A 20079-nucleotide genomic window follows, 5' to 3' on the forward strand; every position below is an offset into this window, starting at 1 on the left:
TTTCGGTCTGCTACAAGAGACGTCTACAAACGCTCTTTCACGGCATTCCGGGTCTTATGACCATTTTGGAAACCGACGAGGTCCAGAGTACGTCCTGTGTTAATACCTCATTAATGTTGCATGTATGCAAAATGATTAGTCAAACAACGTCTCCGACCTCACTCGACACGTCGCCACGTGTTCTAGGGAAGTTAAAGTCTCTAAAAGCTTACCCTAAGGTAAAGTCGATTCTGCGACCAAAAGACACACTTCATAACGACACATAGCTGCTCCAACAGCACCACAACACACGCTGCTCCAACAGCACAATAACACACGCTGCTCCAACAGCACAACAATAAACGCTGCTCCAACAGCACAACATCAAACGCTGCTCCAACAGCACAACGACAACATACTCAACACTTGGATCCGACGACACTCCTCGTTTTCCAAAATTAAGATTTCACTTCCAATGCCTTCCTTCGAGGTTGTTATCATTACTTAAAGATTTAGAGGTTATTTAAGGTCTTATGAGTTTTCTTTATAAAATAGATTCCATTTTGTCTTATCGCAAGTCGTATACATTTACAGGATCTACCAATCCCAAGTCGCTTCCAGAGGATGTCTCGATCCACTAAACAAAATCAAGGCCCGAACCTCGTTCGTCCTATCAAACTTTCTCAAAACTCTCAAAATAAAATCGGCATGACCTGCCCGCTATTCTCACCATTCAGAATCTCAGATTTCCAGTGTAAAGCATATTTAAATCATCACAATCAACAACATGTCATATATCAAGAAATCTCAACATTAACACTTAGCACTTAGCATATAAAGCATGCACCACACATCCTAGATTACCCACATAGCACATAGCATGTAAGTCAATCTTCAAAAACATTCAGTAGATGAATCATCTACATTGTCAGCCGAAGCCTCAGAAAACATTTTCAATCACACACAATCCAGTGCATAAACAGTAAACAATGTCGAAACATCGACCCTAAGCATTAACTAGAGATTCAGTGAGAAGCCCTCACCTGAAGGTTCTCCAGTATGATCGTCAAGCGCTTCCTCGCACTCAAAGTGTTGTTCCTCAGAGAAATCCTCAAAAGCACCTTTACAACAAAATCACAGAATACTATAAGAATCTATCGAAAACTAAGCTATCGATACTTACTAAGGTTACTCGAAGTAATCTATACTCTAAGGTACGATAATCTAGCGCGAAAGACAAGTTTTCGGAAAAAGGAAATTTCTTCCTCCCCCTTAATAGGGCTCGGCCAATTTGGCTAATTATGGGGCTCGATTTTTCTTCGATCAAACATGGTTCCTATGCTTTCATAAGCCGTAACTAAGGGTATTCTGAACTCGGAAAAATTATCGGATCAAAAACTGTCGCAGGGGTATTTTGGTCATGATTTTTAACTTAGGATTTTCAAAACTGAAATCCCAAAAATAAAATTTTGCAGGGACGTCACCAACGACGTTTATGACAACTAATCCTACTAGCACTAAGCTAAGGCGATAGTTTACAGCCTAAAGGTTGGAACTTTACTCAAAAACTACATAAATGGGTATTTTAGGCTAGAATTGATTCCGGCGGAATTCCGGCGACATAACGGAAAATCTAATCCGGCAGAAGTGATCTTGGGCACATATAGAAGAGGTTTAGAATCAGAAATGAAAGATTCAGGATAGTTTTGCAAAAACCCATAAACTATCCACTCAGAAAACTCTACAGAAAAGCTATGGAAAAATCGATCGGAGGTAAGGATTAGCGGCTATACCTCGAAACCTTGAAGCAGCGACTAACGGATCAACGATCAAGCAAGTAATGAAGAAAACTCTTCTTCCTTCTTCCTTGTTGAAGCTCGCGGGTTTGAAGAGAGAAATGGAGGAGAATTTGAGTTTTTCTTCCTTTCTTTGCTATATATAAAGGTTGGAAATTCGCGGGAAAATGAAAGTTTCGCGAATCTGATTTTTACGGCGTCATTCTCCGTGAATTATTAGATAGGTTTTGGCAAAGGAATTCCTAAGCTAAGAAGATGTCTCCTTGTATTTTTGGCAACTAATGCAAAGTCGGTGCAAAGTCGGTGTAAAACTATTTTACCCGATAAGTTGCTTTTTGCCTCGAATGTCGGAATAGAAAACTTCCTTCGGAAGAAAGATTGAAATCATCAAGAGAAATGGGTGTACGCGTGTAGAATATTCATTTGAAGCTCTGAATAGATAAAGTCCCCGAAGTCGGGTGATTCTAGGGTTTTGAGATACCAGGGATTCGGTTTCGGCAAACTTCCGATGATTGGAATCGGACGTTCGTAGATCCTAGAGTTTCGCCTCGAAACGATTGTGATATATGGAAAAAGAGAAGTTCTAACATTTCTCTGAAGATTTTTGGAATTAACTTCCGTCGTGCCTAAAAGTGAAAATTAGCTATATACTAGGGTTTCTGACCTAGGTTTAAGCGTAAAACGTTCGTGCTATAACTTTTATCGACATCCATACGATCCTCAGACTTTTCCTGAACTTTCTCCTTCATAAATTTATTTCATTTGGTAAACTCTAGTTCAGGTTTCCCTTCACGATACATCAACCCTAATCGTGAATAAGAAGTTTATTCACTTAGCATAAGCTTAAAAACTTGGGTCTTACAGCGTCCTTCATCATTTCTTTATTTCTAAATTACGTCTGACGACATTGATGGTGTGCTGGGTTCAACTAGGACTCGTCGCTCGGTTTTTGAACCGAGGCTTTCATTCACACACATATTTCCCGTAAGATCAGGTGTGGCCCCGCCAGCCCTATTAGGCGGGGACTTACAATTGCTCGGTGCCTAATGGCCATATGGGTTTACCCGAGACTTTCGAGCCTAGTTGAAAAAATGCTCGCCCATATTTCGGGGAGATTACTGGGATAAGAAGCTTATCCGCACACATCACCGACGAGTGACGGCGAGCTGCGTCGGCTTTTCCGGAGCAATCCCCAGACATCAAGGTCGTGTTAGGGTTGCCACCTTCAGGGAATTTTTCCCACCGAGCTCTCGCCGCAATCCAGTGTGATTGAAATTGCTGGATACAATTTTTGTATTTTCAATCAGGCGTGATAGCCAACAAACTCCCGAGATGGATAACAAGAACGTGTCTTTGTTTTTACCATTTTTGGGCGCTTTTATCCAATAACTTCTTGGGATAAGTACAAAAGTATGTTTCTCCATTTCGCTTTTAACTCCGCAGCCTACGTGAGGCGCACTACCTTCCTTCGCCTCAGATTCAGCTCGTTCTCGCCTCGTCAACTGTAATAGTACTTCAGGCTTGCTGCGTTCCAGGATCGTGGCACCCGTTTTCCATCCAAGCTCTCCAGGTGATATGCTCATTTTCCCAAAGCTTTCAAGATCCTGTAGGGCCCCTCCCAGATTGGGCTTAACTTGTTTTCGGTGACCCCTGTTCGCTTTTTGAGCACCAAATCCCCTTCTTGCATCTCCCTTGGTTTTACCTTTGTGTCATACTTGGCCGCAGCTCGCTGCTTCATCGCGGCTTCCCTGAGGCGGGCCTCATTGTGTGTCTCCGACAACAAGTCCAGCTCTATCGCTATGTTTGAGGAATTTTCGCCCTCGAACTTCGGTGCCGTTCGCCACGAACTGTTGTCTATCTCTACAGGGAGCATGACGTCCGCCCCATAAGTCATTCTGAACGGAGTTTCCCCTGTAGTTGAGTGTTGTGTTGTATTGTAAGACCAAATAAAAATTGGGAGTTCATCTAACCACGCCCCCTTGGCCTCCGAGAGTCGGCGCTTCAAGCCTCGCAGGATGACTTTGTTCGCCGACTCTGCTTGTCCATTTGTTTGCGGATGTTCCACCGAAGAAAATCTCCTCTGAATGCCCATCTCTTCGCAGAACTCCTTGGTTTGATTACTTGCGAACTGTGTCCCGTTGTCCAAGACGATCGCCCTTGGTACTCCGAACCGGCAGACGATTCTTTTCCAGTAAAAACTTATAATTTTAGCCGTCGTAATGCTCGCCAGAGGCTCAGCTTCCACCCATTTGGTGAAGTAGTCCACCGCCACTAGGATGAACTTCATTTGCGACTTAGCGGTGGGGAAGGGCCCGACGAGGTCGACTCCGCACATGGCGAAGGGCCATGGGGAACTGATTGTGGCCAGTTGCTCTGGCGGAGCTCTGGGTAGGTCTGCAAATACTTGGCACTTCTCACATTTCCTCACAAACTCTGCACAGTCCTTCCTTATCGTAAGCCAATAGAAATCCGCTCTAAGGACTTTGCTCGCCCCTGACCTTCCTCCAATGTGACTTGCACAAACTCCCTCATGGACTGAAGGTGCGAAAAACACTAGAAAGGGGGGGGGGGGGGTTTGAATAGAGTTTTTAAACAAAAGTTTCCCCTTTTTAAGTTTAGAAAAACTTAAAGATAAGAACTAGGTGCTAAGAAGAACGAAGTAGAGCACACAAGTATTTTATCCTGGTTCACTTGAGATAAAAGCTCAAGTTAATCCAGTCCACCCGTGAAGGTGATTTCTTCCTTCTTCTGATGAAGGCAATCCACTAAAATCAATGAATGTTACAACTGCACTTGCAACCTGCAAAGTGACTAACAGTACACTGATTTTCTCACTAGTATACTCTCAAGAAGCTGATCTACCGATCCTCTCAAGACTAGCTAAACACTGAACCAAACTTGATTCAGTCCTCTCAAGATCCGACCAAACTTGGTCTCTTAAGGAACTTTACAAAGTGTTTGTAAAAGGTTTTGGGTTTACAAGAAATGCTTTTGAAAAGCTAATGGTAAACTCAGATGTTCAAGAACAGTGAAGAAATATTGCTAAGAGATCGGTTAGAATGAATTCAAGAATTTCAGCAAAGTTTCTTAATTTCTTTCTTCTATCTTCAGCCCTTATATACTCCAAGGCATTTGATGTAGCCGTTGCTAGGGTTTTGCCCGTTGGAGTGGCAATCTTGTAATATCAGACTGCTAGGCTGAACGAGGTAGGTGGCGGACAGGCTATGACAGTACGATGTGTACTATGACAGCGACCTGTCCTTTCACCAGCTGACTTATGATCTGGAGTGCTTCAAATGGACGTTGGTGAAGCTTCTAATCAGAGTCAGACGGAAGCTTAGATCCTCTGACCTTGCAACTTCTGCTTCTGGACATGTTCCTCAGAACTTCTGAACTCCAGAGCTAGAAAAGCTTGGGTCTTCAAAGCCAACTTCTTGCAGGTCTTCAGAACTTGAGTCTTCTACTTCAGGACCGTTCCTTCTGGAACATCTGGTCTTCAGAATTTTTGACTCCGGTTCTTCAGTACCTCTTGAGAGCTTCTATCTTCAGAACTTCTGAAGGATTTGCCACTGTTCTAAACGAACATGGTAAGCTTTAGAACTCTCTTTTGGTTACCCTTGGGTCTTCTTCTTCTGATGGAATCGGCTTGGGTCAGAATCAGAACCTGTTTGTCACAACTCAAAAGGACAAACGTTAGAGTACCATAATTGTTCATCCTCAAATACCTTAATTGTAATCATCAAAATATAGAGATGCAACCACTGATCAAATCTTGATCTTACAATCTCCCCCTTTTTGATGATGACAAAACAAGTATTTTGATGAACAATTCTTAAACAATAAACTGAATACACAAGAGAGAAGAGATCAGAGTTTAAACTTATCCTTGTGTAACGGTTTATGTTGCTCCTTCTGAATCTAGGATAGCACCTGATTCTGAGCTGGGGTCTCCCCCTGACTCCCCCTGAATCTATGACTTGATGAGATGATGAAGAGTCTAGATTCAGAGTCTTGTGAGGTGATCAGAAGATACGCATAGAGGAATGTATACTCATCAGAAATTGATGGTTCAGAACTTGCATAGATCACATGGAAACATAGAGTATTGTCCAGATGTATTGGGATAAGGCGTCAGAGGCATGTTTATTCAGAAGATTGAACAAAATGTATTCCTTGTTTAGGACGCTTGGCAATATCTATGTGTTATAAGTATTTGATACTTATTCTCCTCAACTGGTTTTATATTATATAAACAAAATTAAAAGTTTATCAAAAACCATTTTATGTACTCCCCCTTTTTGTCATAAGCAAAAAAGAGTGAAAAACAGAAACAATAACAACAAAGAATTAACTTAGATAAAATGCATGTTATTATTAATGAATGGAAATGAGTACAGAGGATAAGAAAATACTAGGAGAACAATTCCTAGACACATAAGAAGGCACGAGATTCCTTCATTGAAAGAAGCTGAAGGTGCAAAGGACGAATGTCCTGATCAATGGAAGCAAACTGGGCAGCCAGTTCTTCCTTCAGAATCTCACTCTCATTGATGGTAGGAGTGGAGGCAGCAGCTTGAAGCACTTCACCTGCTTCTTCTTGATCTTCTCGTTCCCTCTATTCATGCTCAATGAGCAGACAAATGCTCTCAAATTGAACTTCAAGATCCTTCCGGCGAGAGGCCAGGCGAAGGAGTTCTTTCAGAACTTCCTGAAGAGTATGCAGATAGTGGGTCTGATTTGATGTCAGCCAGCAGTCCAGCAGATACTCAATTTTCCCAAGAGCTTGGGAGATTTGAGTGAGTGAAAGATTGACACTCCAGGGAAAGGTCCGGTCAAATACCAGAGCCTTAAGTTCAGAAATCAAATCAACAGAAGACATTTTGATTAGAGGAGAGAAAGGAATGAATTGAATTGCGATGGAGAAGAAGGAAAGCAATAGATTATAAAGAAGAGAAGTAACAGAAAAAACATGCATAAAACTCATCGAACATAAATGCATGTGAGTTACTAAGAGATGTGGACGGTGCATTAAATAAGTTGTAGCAGAAACACATAAGAAAATAAAACATGGTCAAACATAGAATAAGTTCACAGACAGATAAGCTGAATAAATATGCATGAAGGATAGATGAGAGGGGTTCAAGACTTTGAAGAGGGTGGTAGATGCTCGATCAGATACTTCATCTTATTCTCCATTCTGCTTGAAGATTCCTGAATCTGCTGACTTTGTTCATTCTGAATGATGCCTTGATGCTCAATCATCTGAAACAACCTCTGTTGATCATCTTGTATCCTATCAATTCTGGCAGCCAGGAGAGCAACTTCCGGATGTGGAGCTGGTTCTGGAGCTTGAATAGGAACATCTGTAGGTGCTTGAACTTCTGCCTCAACTTGAGTAGGTACTTCCATCTGAACTTCATCAACCTCTGCAACCTCATGAATGATGATCTCTTAAGTACTGTCCTCTGCAGCCTCTGCTGGAATCATCTCAGCATCTTCTGAAGTACGTTCAGAGACAACATGTGTTCTTGCAGCCATTGCTCTTCTCATGGGTTCACAAACCTTGTGTAACACCCTTTGCCTCTGCTCATAAGCTCTTTCAGAGGCATCATGAACTCTTAGACGCTTCTCTCTGCTAAGCTGCTTCTCAATCTCAGAAGCTCTACTTTCTGACCATCGTCCGAAGGCAGACCACATACCATCAACCAAAGATGCATCAAATTGATTATCAGTTACCTGATATAGCCATTGCAGTCTTCTGGTTGCTTCATCAGAGAACTCCTGAATGAGTTGAATAAGACTTTGTGGTCTGAAGGAGGGTGCCAAATCCATGATTGGCTGAGAAGTGTTGGTTGCGTTAGAGCTTGATGCATTAGAACTCTCGGTTCTCATTTGCCCTGAAGGTGCAGATTCATTCACATGAGCCTTCTCTTGTCCCGAATGATCTGATTCATCCATATGCTCAAACTCAGAAAATCAGATCTTCAAAATAAGAGGCTACCTGCTAGATAGGTTGCACATTGAAGGGAGGTTCTAGAATCTGAACATCCTCATCTCCATCGTCTTTCTCAGCAGGAATCTCACCATATTCAGCTATCAGAAGGGTTCTTGAGGTGGATGGAGGCTTAGGTGTGAATTGTTGAACCAAGTCCCTCAATGTGGCCTCACTCTGAGCGATACCCTTAATGAATGAATTAAAGAGAGGTACAGACTCAGTGGTGGTGGATGTGGAAGAGGTTTGAATTGGGATGGATGGAATGGAAGTGGTAGCAGTTTGGATGTTTAAGTGGGGAGCTTGTGTTTCAGCTTGAGATATGGTTTGTGTGTGAGGTTCTGTTTGAGGTGGAACTGTTTGGATTGAGGTTGGCAGGGATGTAGATATAGGTACAGGTTGTTTAGGAATAACTACTAAAGCAGAATCTAAATTAAGGCTTTCAGTAAGTTCCTTACTTGAATTTCTGAGGATGGTAGATCTGGTGAGTCTGGCAGTCCTTGCAGGATCTGAAGCTATCTTTGATCTCCTTTCCCTTTGTACCTCTGAAGCACTCTCAGATGCTTGCTTTGGTTTTGGCTCCTTCTTCTGAAGTGGACCCTTCAGAGGCAGTTTCTTCCTCTTGCCTATGGGTTCTTCATCATAATCAGTGGATTCTTCAGCTTCTGGAGATTCCCTTATAACTTGGAGCACATTCCCAATAATTTCACTATCATCCTGCTCAACTTGCTCCTCGATTTGAATTACTTGAACTCTTTGCCTCTTGGTCAGAGGAACATCATCATCTTCAGTTTCCTCATCAGAAGTTACTTCCATGACAGCTTTCCTCTTGACATTCCTTCTGAGTGAACCTTCTTCAGAGTTAGAGTGAACAACTTCTCCTCTGTTGGTGTCATCTTCTTCTTCTTGAGTTCCAATGGAGGAAGCCATAGAGCTCTCAGAGCTATCAGACTGAGATTTCTGAGGTGACTCCACTGGAGTTCTTTTAGGAGAGGGTTCTGGAATTGGTTCCTTGAAGACCACAGATTTTGATGCAGCTTTCATCTTCTTGGTTTCCTCTATCAGAATCCCTTTGCCCTTGGGATCTGAAGGCTTGCTGCTAGTTGTTCTCTTGGATTTCCTTGTTGGTACCTAAGGAGGACTATCAGGGAGTCTTTTGATAAATTCCTCGAGAGTGATTGGATCTCCTTCACTTCTGAGCATTCTCACATATTCCAGAATGCTGGCTGGATTATCCTTCTTAGACCAGAGAGGATAGTTATCAACAGGGTGGTTCTTCTGACGAACTTCTTCAGATGATTCTTCTTCACGTTCAACTTGAACTTTGTCAATGATCTGCATTCTCTTCAACTTAGTCCCATTGAGAGCATCTCCAATGGACATAGCCAGATCCTCATGAAGTCCTAGGTCAGACAGAGTCTTGACCAGTTTGTTCTGAGTGAAAATATCTGAGAGCAGCCTGCCATAAGGAATGTAGGAGATAGACCTCTTGGTCTCAATTGCAGTAGTTCTTGACTTCTCAACACATTCCTTCAAATAGTTGAAGAACAGAAATGGAAGACATACAGGCTCACCCTTAGAGATATAGTACATGATTACCTTTTGAGTTGCATTGAGGTAATCAGTTCCTCCTGTTCTGGGGTGAATGCAGTAGATGAAAATCTTCTGCCAGATCTTCATTGTTGGCTTCAATTCCTTTATGGTATACTTTGTCTTCTCCAAAGACCAGTTGTCATAAATGACCTTATTTACTAATTTCCTCATGCCAGGAACATTAGCATCCACATTCTTGATTCTCTTGCCCTGTTGGAACTTCATTCCCAGCAATTTTGCAATGGATTCCTCGAAGATAATAATTTTTCTATCCAACACATGAGAAACAACGTAGTAGTCGTTGCATACAACATTCTTCCAGAATTCCACAACTAGTTTGTAATAAATAGGGCCACAAAGTCGATTGAAATAGCCATACCAACCTTGCAGATCGACTTGATCCCTGATGTCAAACCCATGTTTAGCCAGATTATCAAGGTCCACTCTTGCCTCATTGCACACAACCAGTTCTTCGATCTTCTTGACGCAGGTGATCGCATTGGCCGCGTTCAGAATTTGCTGAGCTTCTTCAAATCTTTGCTTCTCTTGCTCTTCGACAGTCAGTTTGGAAGAAGCAGCAACATTTGCCTTCGATTTCCTTGATTTGCCCATGATTCTCAGGAATGCGAGGTTTAGGGTTCAGAGAGAAAGGAAATATTGGAGGGAGAAGAGTGAATGAAATGCAATGCACACAAGAGTTTTGAAAACCGTTTGATTAAGTGTGTGGATTAGATCGTGTGTGAGATCGTGCGTATAGTGGGTTTAATAGTAACCGTTGAGATTTTAAGAAGCATAAGGCAAAAAGCAAGATCAACGGTTTGTAAACTAATTAGTCAGAAAATAGCACAGTGGAGGAGAGTATGTATCATCATTATAGTAGATACACCACGCGACACAAGGAACTATGTCACAAAAGAAGTGACACGTGTATTGTTGTCTACCACAGAAGTTTAACCGGTGGGTTAAGTGCTTCTGATCGAGTACCTTCTGAATAGGTAACATCTGATGACTTCAGAAGCACCATGGTTAGAGGTTCTGAAAATACCTTACTCTGGACAAAAGTCCATGTTCAGATTTTCAAGAATAAATAAAAACCGATCTTCTGCTAAGGGCTTAGTGAAGATATCTGCCCATTGATGGTCAGTATCAACATACTCTAATGATAGAGTGCCCTTCTGAACATGATCTCGAATATAATGATACTTTACCTCTATGTGCTTTGCTCTTGAGTGTAGAATGAGATTTTTGCTGAGGGAGATAGCAGCTGTGTTGTCACAGAAGATAGGAATCTTCTTCAGAAACAAACCATAGTCCTCCAGATGATTCTTCATCCATATGGTTTGTGTGCAGCAAGTGGCAGCTGAGACATATTCTGCTTCTGCAGTTGATAGAGCAATTGTGTTCTGTCTCTTGCTTGACCAAGTGACAAGATTTGCTCCAAGGAAATGGCAACTTCCGGAGGTGCTTTTCCTTTCCACTCTGTCTCCAGCAAAGTCAGCATCACAAAAACCTGAAAGTGTATACTCTGATGTTTTTCCATACATCAAGCCAAGGTTAGTGGTTCCCTTCAGATATTTGAGGATCCTCTTAACAGCTGTTAAGTGAGTCTCTCTAGGACCTGATTGAAATCTAGCACAGAGATGCACACTAAAAAATATATCAGGTCTGGAAGCTGTTAAATAAAGAAGAGAGCCTATCATTCCACGATAGAGCTTCTGACAAACCTTAGAGGAAACTTCCTCTTTCTCAAGAATGCATGTTGGATGCATTGGAGTCTTAGAGATGTTGCAGTCACTCATGTTGAACTTCTTCAGAAGTTCCAAGGTGTACTTCTTCTGGTGGATATAGGTGACTCCTGGTCGTTGATCAATTTGAATTCACAGGAAGTACTTGAGCTCTCCCATCATGCTCATCTCAAATTCAGCCTGCATCATCTTAGAGAATTCCTTGCAAAGAGAGGGATTAGCAGAACCAAATATAATGTCATCAACATAAATCTGAACTATAAGAATATCATCCTTATAGGTTCTGCAGAAAAGAGTGTTGTCACCTTTACCCCTTACAAACTCATTCTTCAGAAGAAAGGAGCTAAGCCTTTCATACCAAGCTCTAGGAGCTTGTTTCAGTCCATAGAGCGACTTCTTGAGCTTGTATACATGCTTTGGATGCTTGTCATTTTCAAAGCCAGGAGGTTGCTTGACATACACTTCCTCTGAAATGTAGCCATTTAGGAAGGCACTCTTGACATCCATCTGATGAAGAATTATGTTGTGATTCACTGAGAATGAGATCAGTAGCCTTATAGGTTCAAGCCTTGCCACAGGAGCAAAGGTCTCAGTGTAATCAATCCCCTCTTGTTGACTGTAGCCTTGAGATACCAGTCTTTCCTTGTTTCTCGTGACTTCTCCTTTTTCATTTAGCTTGTTTCTGAATACCCACTTGGTTCCTATGACATGGAAACCTTTGGGTTTAGGCATTAAAGACCAGACATCATTCTTGGTGAACTGATCTAGCTCTTCTTGCATTTCCAGAATCCAGCCTTTATCTTCAAGAGCTTCATCAACTGATTTGGGCTCAATGAGAGATACAAGTCCCTTCAGACTCAGAAGAGTCTCTTCTGAAGGTTTGAGCATGGACCTAGTTCTGACAGGAGAATCTTTGTTGCCAAGAATCAGTTCTTCTGGATGAGAGGCAGCTATTCTCTTCTTCTTCTGAAGTTGATCAGAAGTTGTTGGAGCATCTTCTGATGCTTCTGCCTCTGGAGCAGCATCCTCTGAGCTGTCCTTTGGTTGATATGCTTCCGAATGATCAATGCTGAGATCTGCAAATCTTTCAAACAGCTTTGACTTTTCTGAGCCAAGCTTGTCATCAAATCTAATTTGGATAGATTCCTCAACAGTTTGAGGGACAATATTATAAATTCTAAAACCTTTAGATCTTTCAGAATAACCAAGAAAATAACATTTTAAAGCTTTAGAATTGAATTTACCCAATTGCTCCTTTGTGTTGAGCATGTAGCAAGTACTCCCAAAGGGATGGAAGTAAGAGATATCAGGTTATCTTCCTTTGCACAGCTCATAAGGAGTCTTCTCCAGAATTGGTCTGATGGAGATTCTGTTATGGATATAGCATGCAGTGTTGACTGCTTCTGCCCAGAAGTGCTTGGCCATACTTGATTCTTGCATCATGGTGCGAGCCATCTCCTGAAGAGTTCTGTTCTTCCTTTCAACAACTCCATTTTGTTGAGGAGTGCGAGGACAGGAGAAGTTGTGAGAGATCCCTTGAGAGTTGAACAATTCTTCAAAAGCTTTGTTTTCAAATTCTCCACCATGATCACTTCTGAGAGTAATCACTGAAGTTTGGAACTCCTTCTGAATTTGGGTAATGAAGTTGGTGAACATAGTGTGTGTTTCATCCTTGTGCCTTAAGAACTTTACCCATGTCCACCTGCTGTAGTCATCCACAATGACTAACCCATACTTATTTCCTCCAATGGATTCAATTTTCACTGGTCCAAAGAGATCAATGTGAAGTAGCCCAAGGGGTCTTGTTGTAGATACCACATTCTTTGCTTTGAAAGGCTTCTTGGCGAATTTTCCCTTCTGACAAGCTTCACACAGGGCCTCTGATGAGAACTTCAGACGAGGCAATCCTCTAACGAGGTTTAGCTTGCTTAGTTGAGAGATCTTCCTGAGGCTTGCATGCCCTAGGCGTCTGTGCCAAACCCATTACTCATCATTAACGGACATGAGACACTTGACCTTCTGAGATAGCAGTTCAGAAGATTTGATTTTGTAGATGTCATTTCTTCTCTTCCCAGAAAACAGAACAGATCCATCTGTTTGACTGACAGCTTTACAGCCGGTTTGATTGAAGATCACATCATAACCTTTGTTAGCTATTTGGCTTATGGAGAGCAAGTTATGCAATAATCCTTCCACCAGAAGTACATCATTAATAACTGGAATTTTTCCATCTCCTATGGAACTTTTTCCAATGATCTTTCCCTTATGGTTTCCTCCAAAGTCAACGTCTCCTCCTGACTTAAGCGACATCAGTTTTTGGAATATAGACCTTATGCCCGTCATGTGTCGCGAGCATCCACTGTCCAGGTACCATGATAGGTGTCTTAACTGAGCTGCATAAGATGTCTGCAACAGGAATAATTTTTGTCTTAGGTACCCATATCTTGGGTCCTTTCTTGTTAGTTTTCCCAGAAGTTCTCGGAACTTTGGGTGCAACAGGAGGATAATACAAGGGAACTTGATTATAATATTTAGACATGTCAAGTTTAAATTTTCCCTTTGGTTTCACCACATTGGGTGTAACCTTTTCTGGAATGACAGTACCGGCGGGAACAAAATGCTTATGCAAAGGTTCGCGTTTGGGCTCAGATGACTCACCTCTCATAGGTTGAGAGTAGCCAAGGCCACTGTTCCCATTTCTGCTTATGCCATAGATCATTGAAGCCATAAGACTTCTGTCTATGCCTTTGGCTAGGAACCTTTGAAACGCTTTCTCATATAGAGTTTCATGCTTAATATCGGATGATGCAAGTTGATCTTCTAGCATGGCATTTTTAGCACGAAGAACAGAGTTGTCATTTTTAAGAGAATAGTTCTCTTCAATGAGTCCAGAGACTGACTTCTCATGAACTTCTGATGTACTAGTTTTAACAACATATTTTCTTTTAAGCTCTTTATGTTTATTTAAAAGCACATCATGTTTCTCCATTATTTCAGATAATGCAGTTCTTAGCTCAGATGGAGAAAAATTAGAGAATACCTCATCGTCATTCTCAGAGTCTGAGTCATCTTCTGAAGCTATTATATCATCCTGTGCTTTAGCATCTCTGCTAGTGGTAGCCATCAGAGCTTCCACAGCTACATCTTCTTCTGACTCAGCTTCATCAGAGCCAGTCGCATCAAAGTTCACAAGAGCTTTCTTCTTGAAGACGTTTCTTGGTCTCTTGTCCTTCTTTAGCTTGGGACAGTCACTCTTGTAGTGCTCAGATTCCTTGCACTCGAAGCAGGTGACTTCTTTCCCAGAGGACTTCTTCTGACCAGATGAAGATTCAAATCTTCCTTTACTTTTCCTCGGTCCTTTGCCCTTGCTTTGTCTGTTCTTCCAGAGCTTGCTCAATCTCTTTGTGAGAAGAGATAACTCTTCATCACCAGAAGCATCTGATAATTCTTCAGAGGAATCTTCCTCTTCTGCCTGATAGGCTTTTGCCTTGTCATATTTTGACTTAAGAGCAATAGATTTGTCTTTCCTTTGAGGCTTGTGCTCTTTGAGTTCAATCTCATGGCTTCTGAGATGACTCACAAGCTCTTCTAGCTTCAAGGAGTTCAGATTCCTGGAAAGCTTTAGTGCAGTGACAAAAGCTATCCACTCCTTAGTCAAACTTCTGATGATCTTTTTGACATGATCACCAGTAGAGTAGCTCTTGTAAGGTCAAGTTTTGATCGAGTAGTACAACTCTATGTTTTGATGATTACAAGTTAACATTTTAGTATGAACAATTATGGTACTCTAACGTGTTTTTCTGAGAGTGCTATTTACAGGCTCTGACCTCAATTCAATCTCACACAAATCAGAAGCACTGTGCATAAAGAGTGACCCAAGCAACGCTTTCGCAACATCTATGTTCACTCTGAACAGTAGAAACGCTTCAGAAGATCTGAAGTCATATAAGCTCTGATATGGACTCAGTCACTTGAAGCTCTGAAGATCCAGACGTTTTGACAACCCAGACACTCTGAAGGTTCAGATGTTCTGAAGGTGTAGAAGACTCTGAAGATCTAGAAGCTGAAAAGTGGAAACTCTGATGTCCAGAAGCAAGATGACTCTGAAGACCATGTACTTCCCTCTGAGTTCAGAATCAGAAGATACAACGGTCAGAGGATCTGTGCTTCCCTCTGACTCTGATCAACTGGCTTCACAAGTTCCAACATGAAGCATTCCTCTGATCAGAAGTCTACTAGGTTTAAAGGTCAAGTCACTATCCAAGTACAAAAGCAAATGTACTATCCTGACGACCTACCTAACATTCTCAACCACAGCAAAAGCTGGAATTTCCAGAACTGCCCTCCAACGGTAGCATTTCCATGCAGCGTTCAAACCCTAATCCTTGGAGTATAAATAGAGGCTGAAGATTGAAAGATGCGGTTGGAAGAATTACTCACGCGCAAGCTATATTCAAAAACCTTCTAAGCATTCTTTCATCTGAAATTCATTGTGTTTACTATTAGCTTTTCAGAAGCAAATCCCTTGTAAACATTCTTTCTTAAACAGTTGTTTAGTTACCTTTAGGAGATCAAGTTTGATCGGATCCTAGAGAAGACTAAGAGAGTGAATCTTAGTGTGAGCTAAGTCAGTGTAATTGTTAGTCACTTGTAGGTTTCAAGTGCAGTTGTAACATTTACCTGATTAGTGGATTGCCTTCATTCTAATAAGGAAGAAATCACCTTAACGGGTGGACTGGATTAGCTTGAGGGATTTATCAAGTGAACCAGGATAAAATCCTTGTGTGCTTTTCTATCTCTTATCTTAAGCACTTTGTTCTCGAAAGATTTGTTAAAATCTTTAAGGTGGAAGTTCTATTCTGAAAACGTTATTCAAACCCCCCTTTCTACAGTTTTTTATACCTTCAGCTCTTGTTTAGCACTCTGATTCCAGCAATCAGAGTTTGAAACCTTGAGTACATCTCCTCAATGGTTTCACCAGATTCCATCTTAAATTGCTCATATTGTTTTATGAGAGCAAGAGCCTTAGTCTCCTTGACTTCTTCATTTCCTTCGTGCGTCATGACCAAGGAGTCATAGATGGATTTTGCTGTTTCTTTATCAGAGATCTTCTCATATTCAATATATGATATTGAACTGAACAGCATGGACTTCGCCTTGTGATGATCCTTGAAACGCTTTTCTTGAGCGTCAGTCATTTCAGTACGGGGGATCTTCACTCCTGAAGCATCTACTAGATCAGTATAGCCTTCCATGACCATATCCCAGAGATCTGGATCAGTGCCAAGGAAATAACTTTCGATTCTATCTTTCCAGTACTCAAACTTTTCACCATCAAAGACTGGTGCTCTGAGTTGGTTGTTGTTGTTGTTGTCAGCGGAAGTATTGGCTTGGGCCATCGTTGTTTTTCACACTAGGTTCTGGATCACTGAACACTGTTAAGTGTATAAATCAGAACCGGAGCTCTGATGCCAATTGAAGGTGCGAAAAACACTAGAAAGGGGGGTTTGAATAAGTTTCCCCTTTTTAAGTTTAGAAAAACTTAAAGATAAGAACTAGGTGCTAAGGAGAACGAAGTAGAGCACACAAGTATTTTATCCTGGTTCACTTGAGATAAAAGCTCAAGTTAATCCAGTCCACCCGTGAAGGTGATTTCTTCCTTCTTCAGATGAAGGCAATCCACTAAAATCAATGAATGTTACAACTGCCCTTGCAACCTGCAAAGTGACTAACAGTACACTGATTTTCTCACTAGTATACTCTCAAGAAGCTGATCTACCGATCCTCTCAAGACTAGCTAAACACTGAACCAAACTTGATTCAGTCCTCTCAAGATCCGACCAAACTTGGTCTCTTAAGGAACTTTACAAAGTGTTTGTAAAAGGTTTTGGGTTTACAAGAAATGCTTCTGAAAAGCTAATGGTAAACTCAGATGTTCAAGAACAGTGAAGAAATATTGCTAAGAGATCGGTTAGAATGAATTCAAGAATTTCAGCAAAGTTTCTTAATTTATTTCTTCTATCTTCAGCCCTTATATACTCCAAGGCATTTGGTGTAGCCGTTGCTAGGGTTTTGCCCGTTGGAGTGGCAATCTTGTAATATCAGACTGCTAGGCTGAACGAGGTAGGTGGCGGATAGGCTATGACAGTACGATGTGTACTATGACAGCGACCTGTCCTTTCACCAGCTGACTTATGATCTGGAGTGCTTCAGATGGACGTTGGTGAAGCTTCTGATCAGAGTCAGACGGAAGCTTAGATCCTCTGACCTTGCAACTTCTGCTTCTGGACATGTTCCTCAGAACTTCTGAACTCCAGAGCTAGAAAAGCTTGGGTCTTCAGAGCCAACTTCTTGCAAGTCTTCAGAACTTGAGTCTTCTACTTCAGGACCGTTCCTTCTGGAACATCTGATCTTCAGAACTTCTGACTCCGGTTCTTCAGTACCTCTTGAGAGCTTCTATCTTCAGAACTTCTGAAGGATTTGCCACTGTTCTGAACGAACATGGTAAGCTTTAGAACTCTCTTTTGATTACCCTTGGGTCTTCTTCTTCTGATGGAATCGGCTTGGGTCAGAATCAGAACCTGTTTGTCACAACTCAAAAGGACAAACGTTAGAGTACCATAATTGTTCATCCTCAAAAACCTTAATTGTAATCATCAAAATATAGAGATACAACCACTGATCAAATCTTGATCTTACATAGACCTCCGTCATAACAGCCTCGTACTTCTCAAGTGGAAGACACCTTAGGAGGGGCGAACTGAATCCTCGCCGGAAGAGTATCCCGTCGAGTAGCGTGTAGTGCCCCGTCTCCCTCCTTTGCGCCTTTGAGTACTTTATTACGTCACTAGGCTCTCCCGCCAGAATGTCAATGATGGGATCCGTCCAAGTTTCCTGGCGAACAATCGAAGCCACCAAATCCCCCTCTATGCTGGGATTGGCGAGTGTCTCTTGAATCACACTCCGGTTGTTGCCAGACTTCCTAGTGCTTGCCAGCTTTGCTAGGGCGTCCGCCCTTTGGTTTTGTGTGCTCGGCACGAATTCAACTACCACCTGTTGCAAACGACCCATGAGCTGCTGCACGCGCTCCACATACTTTATCAAGGCCGGCTCCTTTACCTGGAACTCCCCATTGACCTGGCTTGCCACTAGCAGCGAGTCCGTTCTTACCAGTAGACTGTCAATTTGCACCTCAATTGCTAGTTTTAAGCCCGCAATAAGAGCCTCATATTCTGCCTGATTATTGCTGGTTTTGAACTGGAATCTGAGGGACTGTTCCAACACCAACTCCCCGGGCCCCTGCAGCGTGATCCCAGCCCCGCTTCCGTTTTCGTTCGACGACCCATCGAAAAACAATATCCATTGCGTGCTCACCTTTTTCCCTTCTTCCGGCGTCAATTCCACCACAAAATCCGCTAAGGTTTGTGCGCCAACCTTTCCCTTTTTGTCATATTGCAATCCATATTCCGACAACTCCACGGACCACGCGACAAGCCTTTCTGACAAATCTGGCTTCTGCAATACCTGTCTCAAAGGAAGGTCAGTTCTTATTTTTACATGAAAGCTTTTGAAAATACGGTCGTAGGCGTTTGGCGGTGACGAGGACAACGAGCGCCGCTTTTTCTATCTTCTGATACCTGACCTCTGCCCCCTGAAGTGTATGGCTTACGAAATAAACTATCTTTTGCTCTCCATCCACCTCCTGAAGGATCACCGAACTTATTGCGTGATCGCCAATAAAGAGGTATAAATGCAAAGGTAGGCCTTGGACAGGTTTCGAAAGGACTGGTGGGGCGGACAACATTTCCTTGAGGCGGGTGAAGGCTTCCTCGCACTCTGAATTCCACTCGAATGCTGCATTCTTCTTGAGGCATTTGAAGAACGGGGCTGACTTGTCGCCCGAGTGAGGGAGAAAACGGGATAAGGCAGCGATCCGCCCGGTTAGCCTCTGCACTTCCTTCACGTTGCTCGGGCTTTTCATCTCCTGGATCGCTTTGCACTTATCTGGATTGATTTCGATTCCTCTGGACGTAGTCATGAAGCCTAAAAACTTCCCACCCCGTATGCCGAAATAACACTTTTCCGGATTAAGCCTCATATTATGCTTCCAAATCCTACCGAAGGCCTCCATCAAATCATCATGATGATTCGATCCCAGAACCGATTTGACGTTCATATCGTCAACGTATACCTCCATGTTCCTTCCTACTTGGCCTTCAAACACCCTATCCATCAACCGCTGATACGTCGCCCCCGCATTCTTCAACCCGAAAGGCATAGTTTGGTAACAGTAGTTCACCCTTGCGGTCATAAAAGCTGTTTTGTCTTCGTCCGACGGATGCATCTTGATTTGATGATATCCTGAATAAGCATCCATTAAACTCAGAAGTTCATTCCCCAAAGCTCCGTCCACCAGCTTATCTATGCTCGGCAAGGGATAAGAATCCTTTGGGCATGCCTTGTTCAAGTCTGTATAATCCACGCACATTCGCCACTTCCCGTTCGCCTTCTTGACCATCACAACATTTGCTAACCAAGTAGGGTACTTGATTTCCCGTATGAAGTCTGCTGCAAGCAACTTGTTTATCTCTTGTTGGATAGCCTTCTCTTTCTCGCTTCCCATTCTCCAGCGAGTTTGGGTTATAGGCTTAGCCGCTGGATTCAATGCAAGCCTGTGGCAAATGAAGTTTGGGTCTATGCCTGGCATGTCCTTGTGACTCGAGGCGAAAAGATCTAGATTGTCGCCTAACAACTTTGATAACCTTTGTTCTTGGTCCTTACTTAACTTGGTTCCTATCTTGAGTATCTTCTCGCCGAACTTCAGCTCTTTGGTTTCTTCTATCGGTGTGGGCCTACTAACACGTCCCTCGCCCCTCGGGTCCAAACTTTCTTATGGCGCCTCAACTTCGCTGCAACGGTGCCTGATTGAGGCATTTTTCTTCCCATACCGATCCACAGCATTACAGTAGCATTC

At 42.4% G+C, this 20079-nt stretch overlaps 2 protein-coding genes across 2 annotated transcripts; both read right to left on the bottom strand.

Moving 5' to 3' along the window:
- Positions 1-7779: 7779 nt before the first annotated feature.
- LOC130744386 (uncharacterized) lies at positions 7780-8811 on the bottom strand. Its single transcript, XM_057596580.1, has one exon. The coding sequence runs from the start codon at positions 8809-8811 to the stop codon at positions 7780-7782; it is 1032 nt and encodes a 343-aa protein (XP_057452563.1).
- A 7836-nt stretch (positions 8812-16647) lies between these two features.
- LOC130744393 (uncharacterized) lies at positions 16648-19593 on the bottom strand. The gene is made up of 3 exons (XM_057596585.1): positions 18775-19593; positions 17805-18629; positions 16648-16704 (listed from the first exon to the last, which is right to left on the bottom strand). The coding sequence occupies exons 1-3, from the start codon at positions 19591-19593 to the stop codon at positions 16648-16650; spliced, it is 1701 nt and encodes a 566-aa protein (XP_057452568.1).
- Positions 19594-20079: the final 486 nt, after the last annotated feature.

This window comes from Lotus japonicus, chromosome 1 (genome assembly GCF_012489685.1).
Source record: "Lotus japonicus ecotype B-129 chromosome 1, LjGifu_v1.2".
In the NCBI taxonomy this organism is placed as follows: Eukaryota; Viridiplantae; Streptophyta; class Magnoliopsida; order Fabales; family Fabaceae; genus Lotus; species Lotus japonicus.

Bases quoted from the DNA above. Each gene is read 5' to 3' on its own strand.
- LOC130744386 (XM_057596580.1), bottom strand. From the start codon at position 8,811: ATGAAAGCTGCATCAAAATCTGTGGTCTTCAAGGAACCAATTCCAGAA.
- LOC130744393 (XM_057596585.1), bottom strand. From the start codon at position 19,593: ATGTGCGTGGATTATACAGACTTGAACAAGGCATGCCCAAAGGATTCT. The intron at 18,630-18,774 runs GTAAGCCATACA...CCTTTGAGACAG, and splicing joins AGCAAAAGATAGTTTATTTC to GTATTGCAGAAGCCAGATTT. The intron at 16,705-17,804 runs GTAAGATCAAGA...CAAGTGAACCAG, and splicing joins CTGTTATGACGGAGGTCTAT to GATAAAATACTTGTGTGCTC.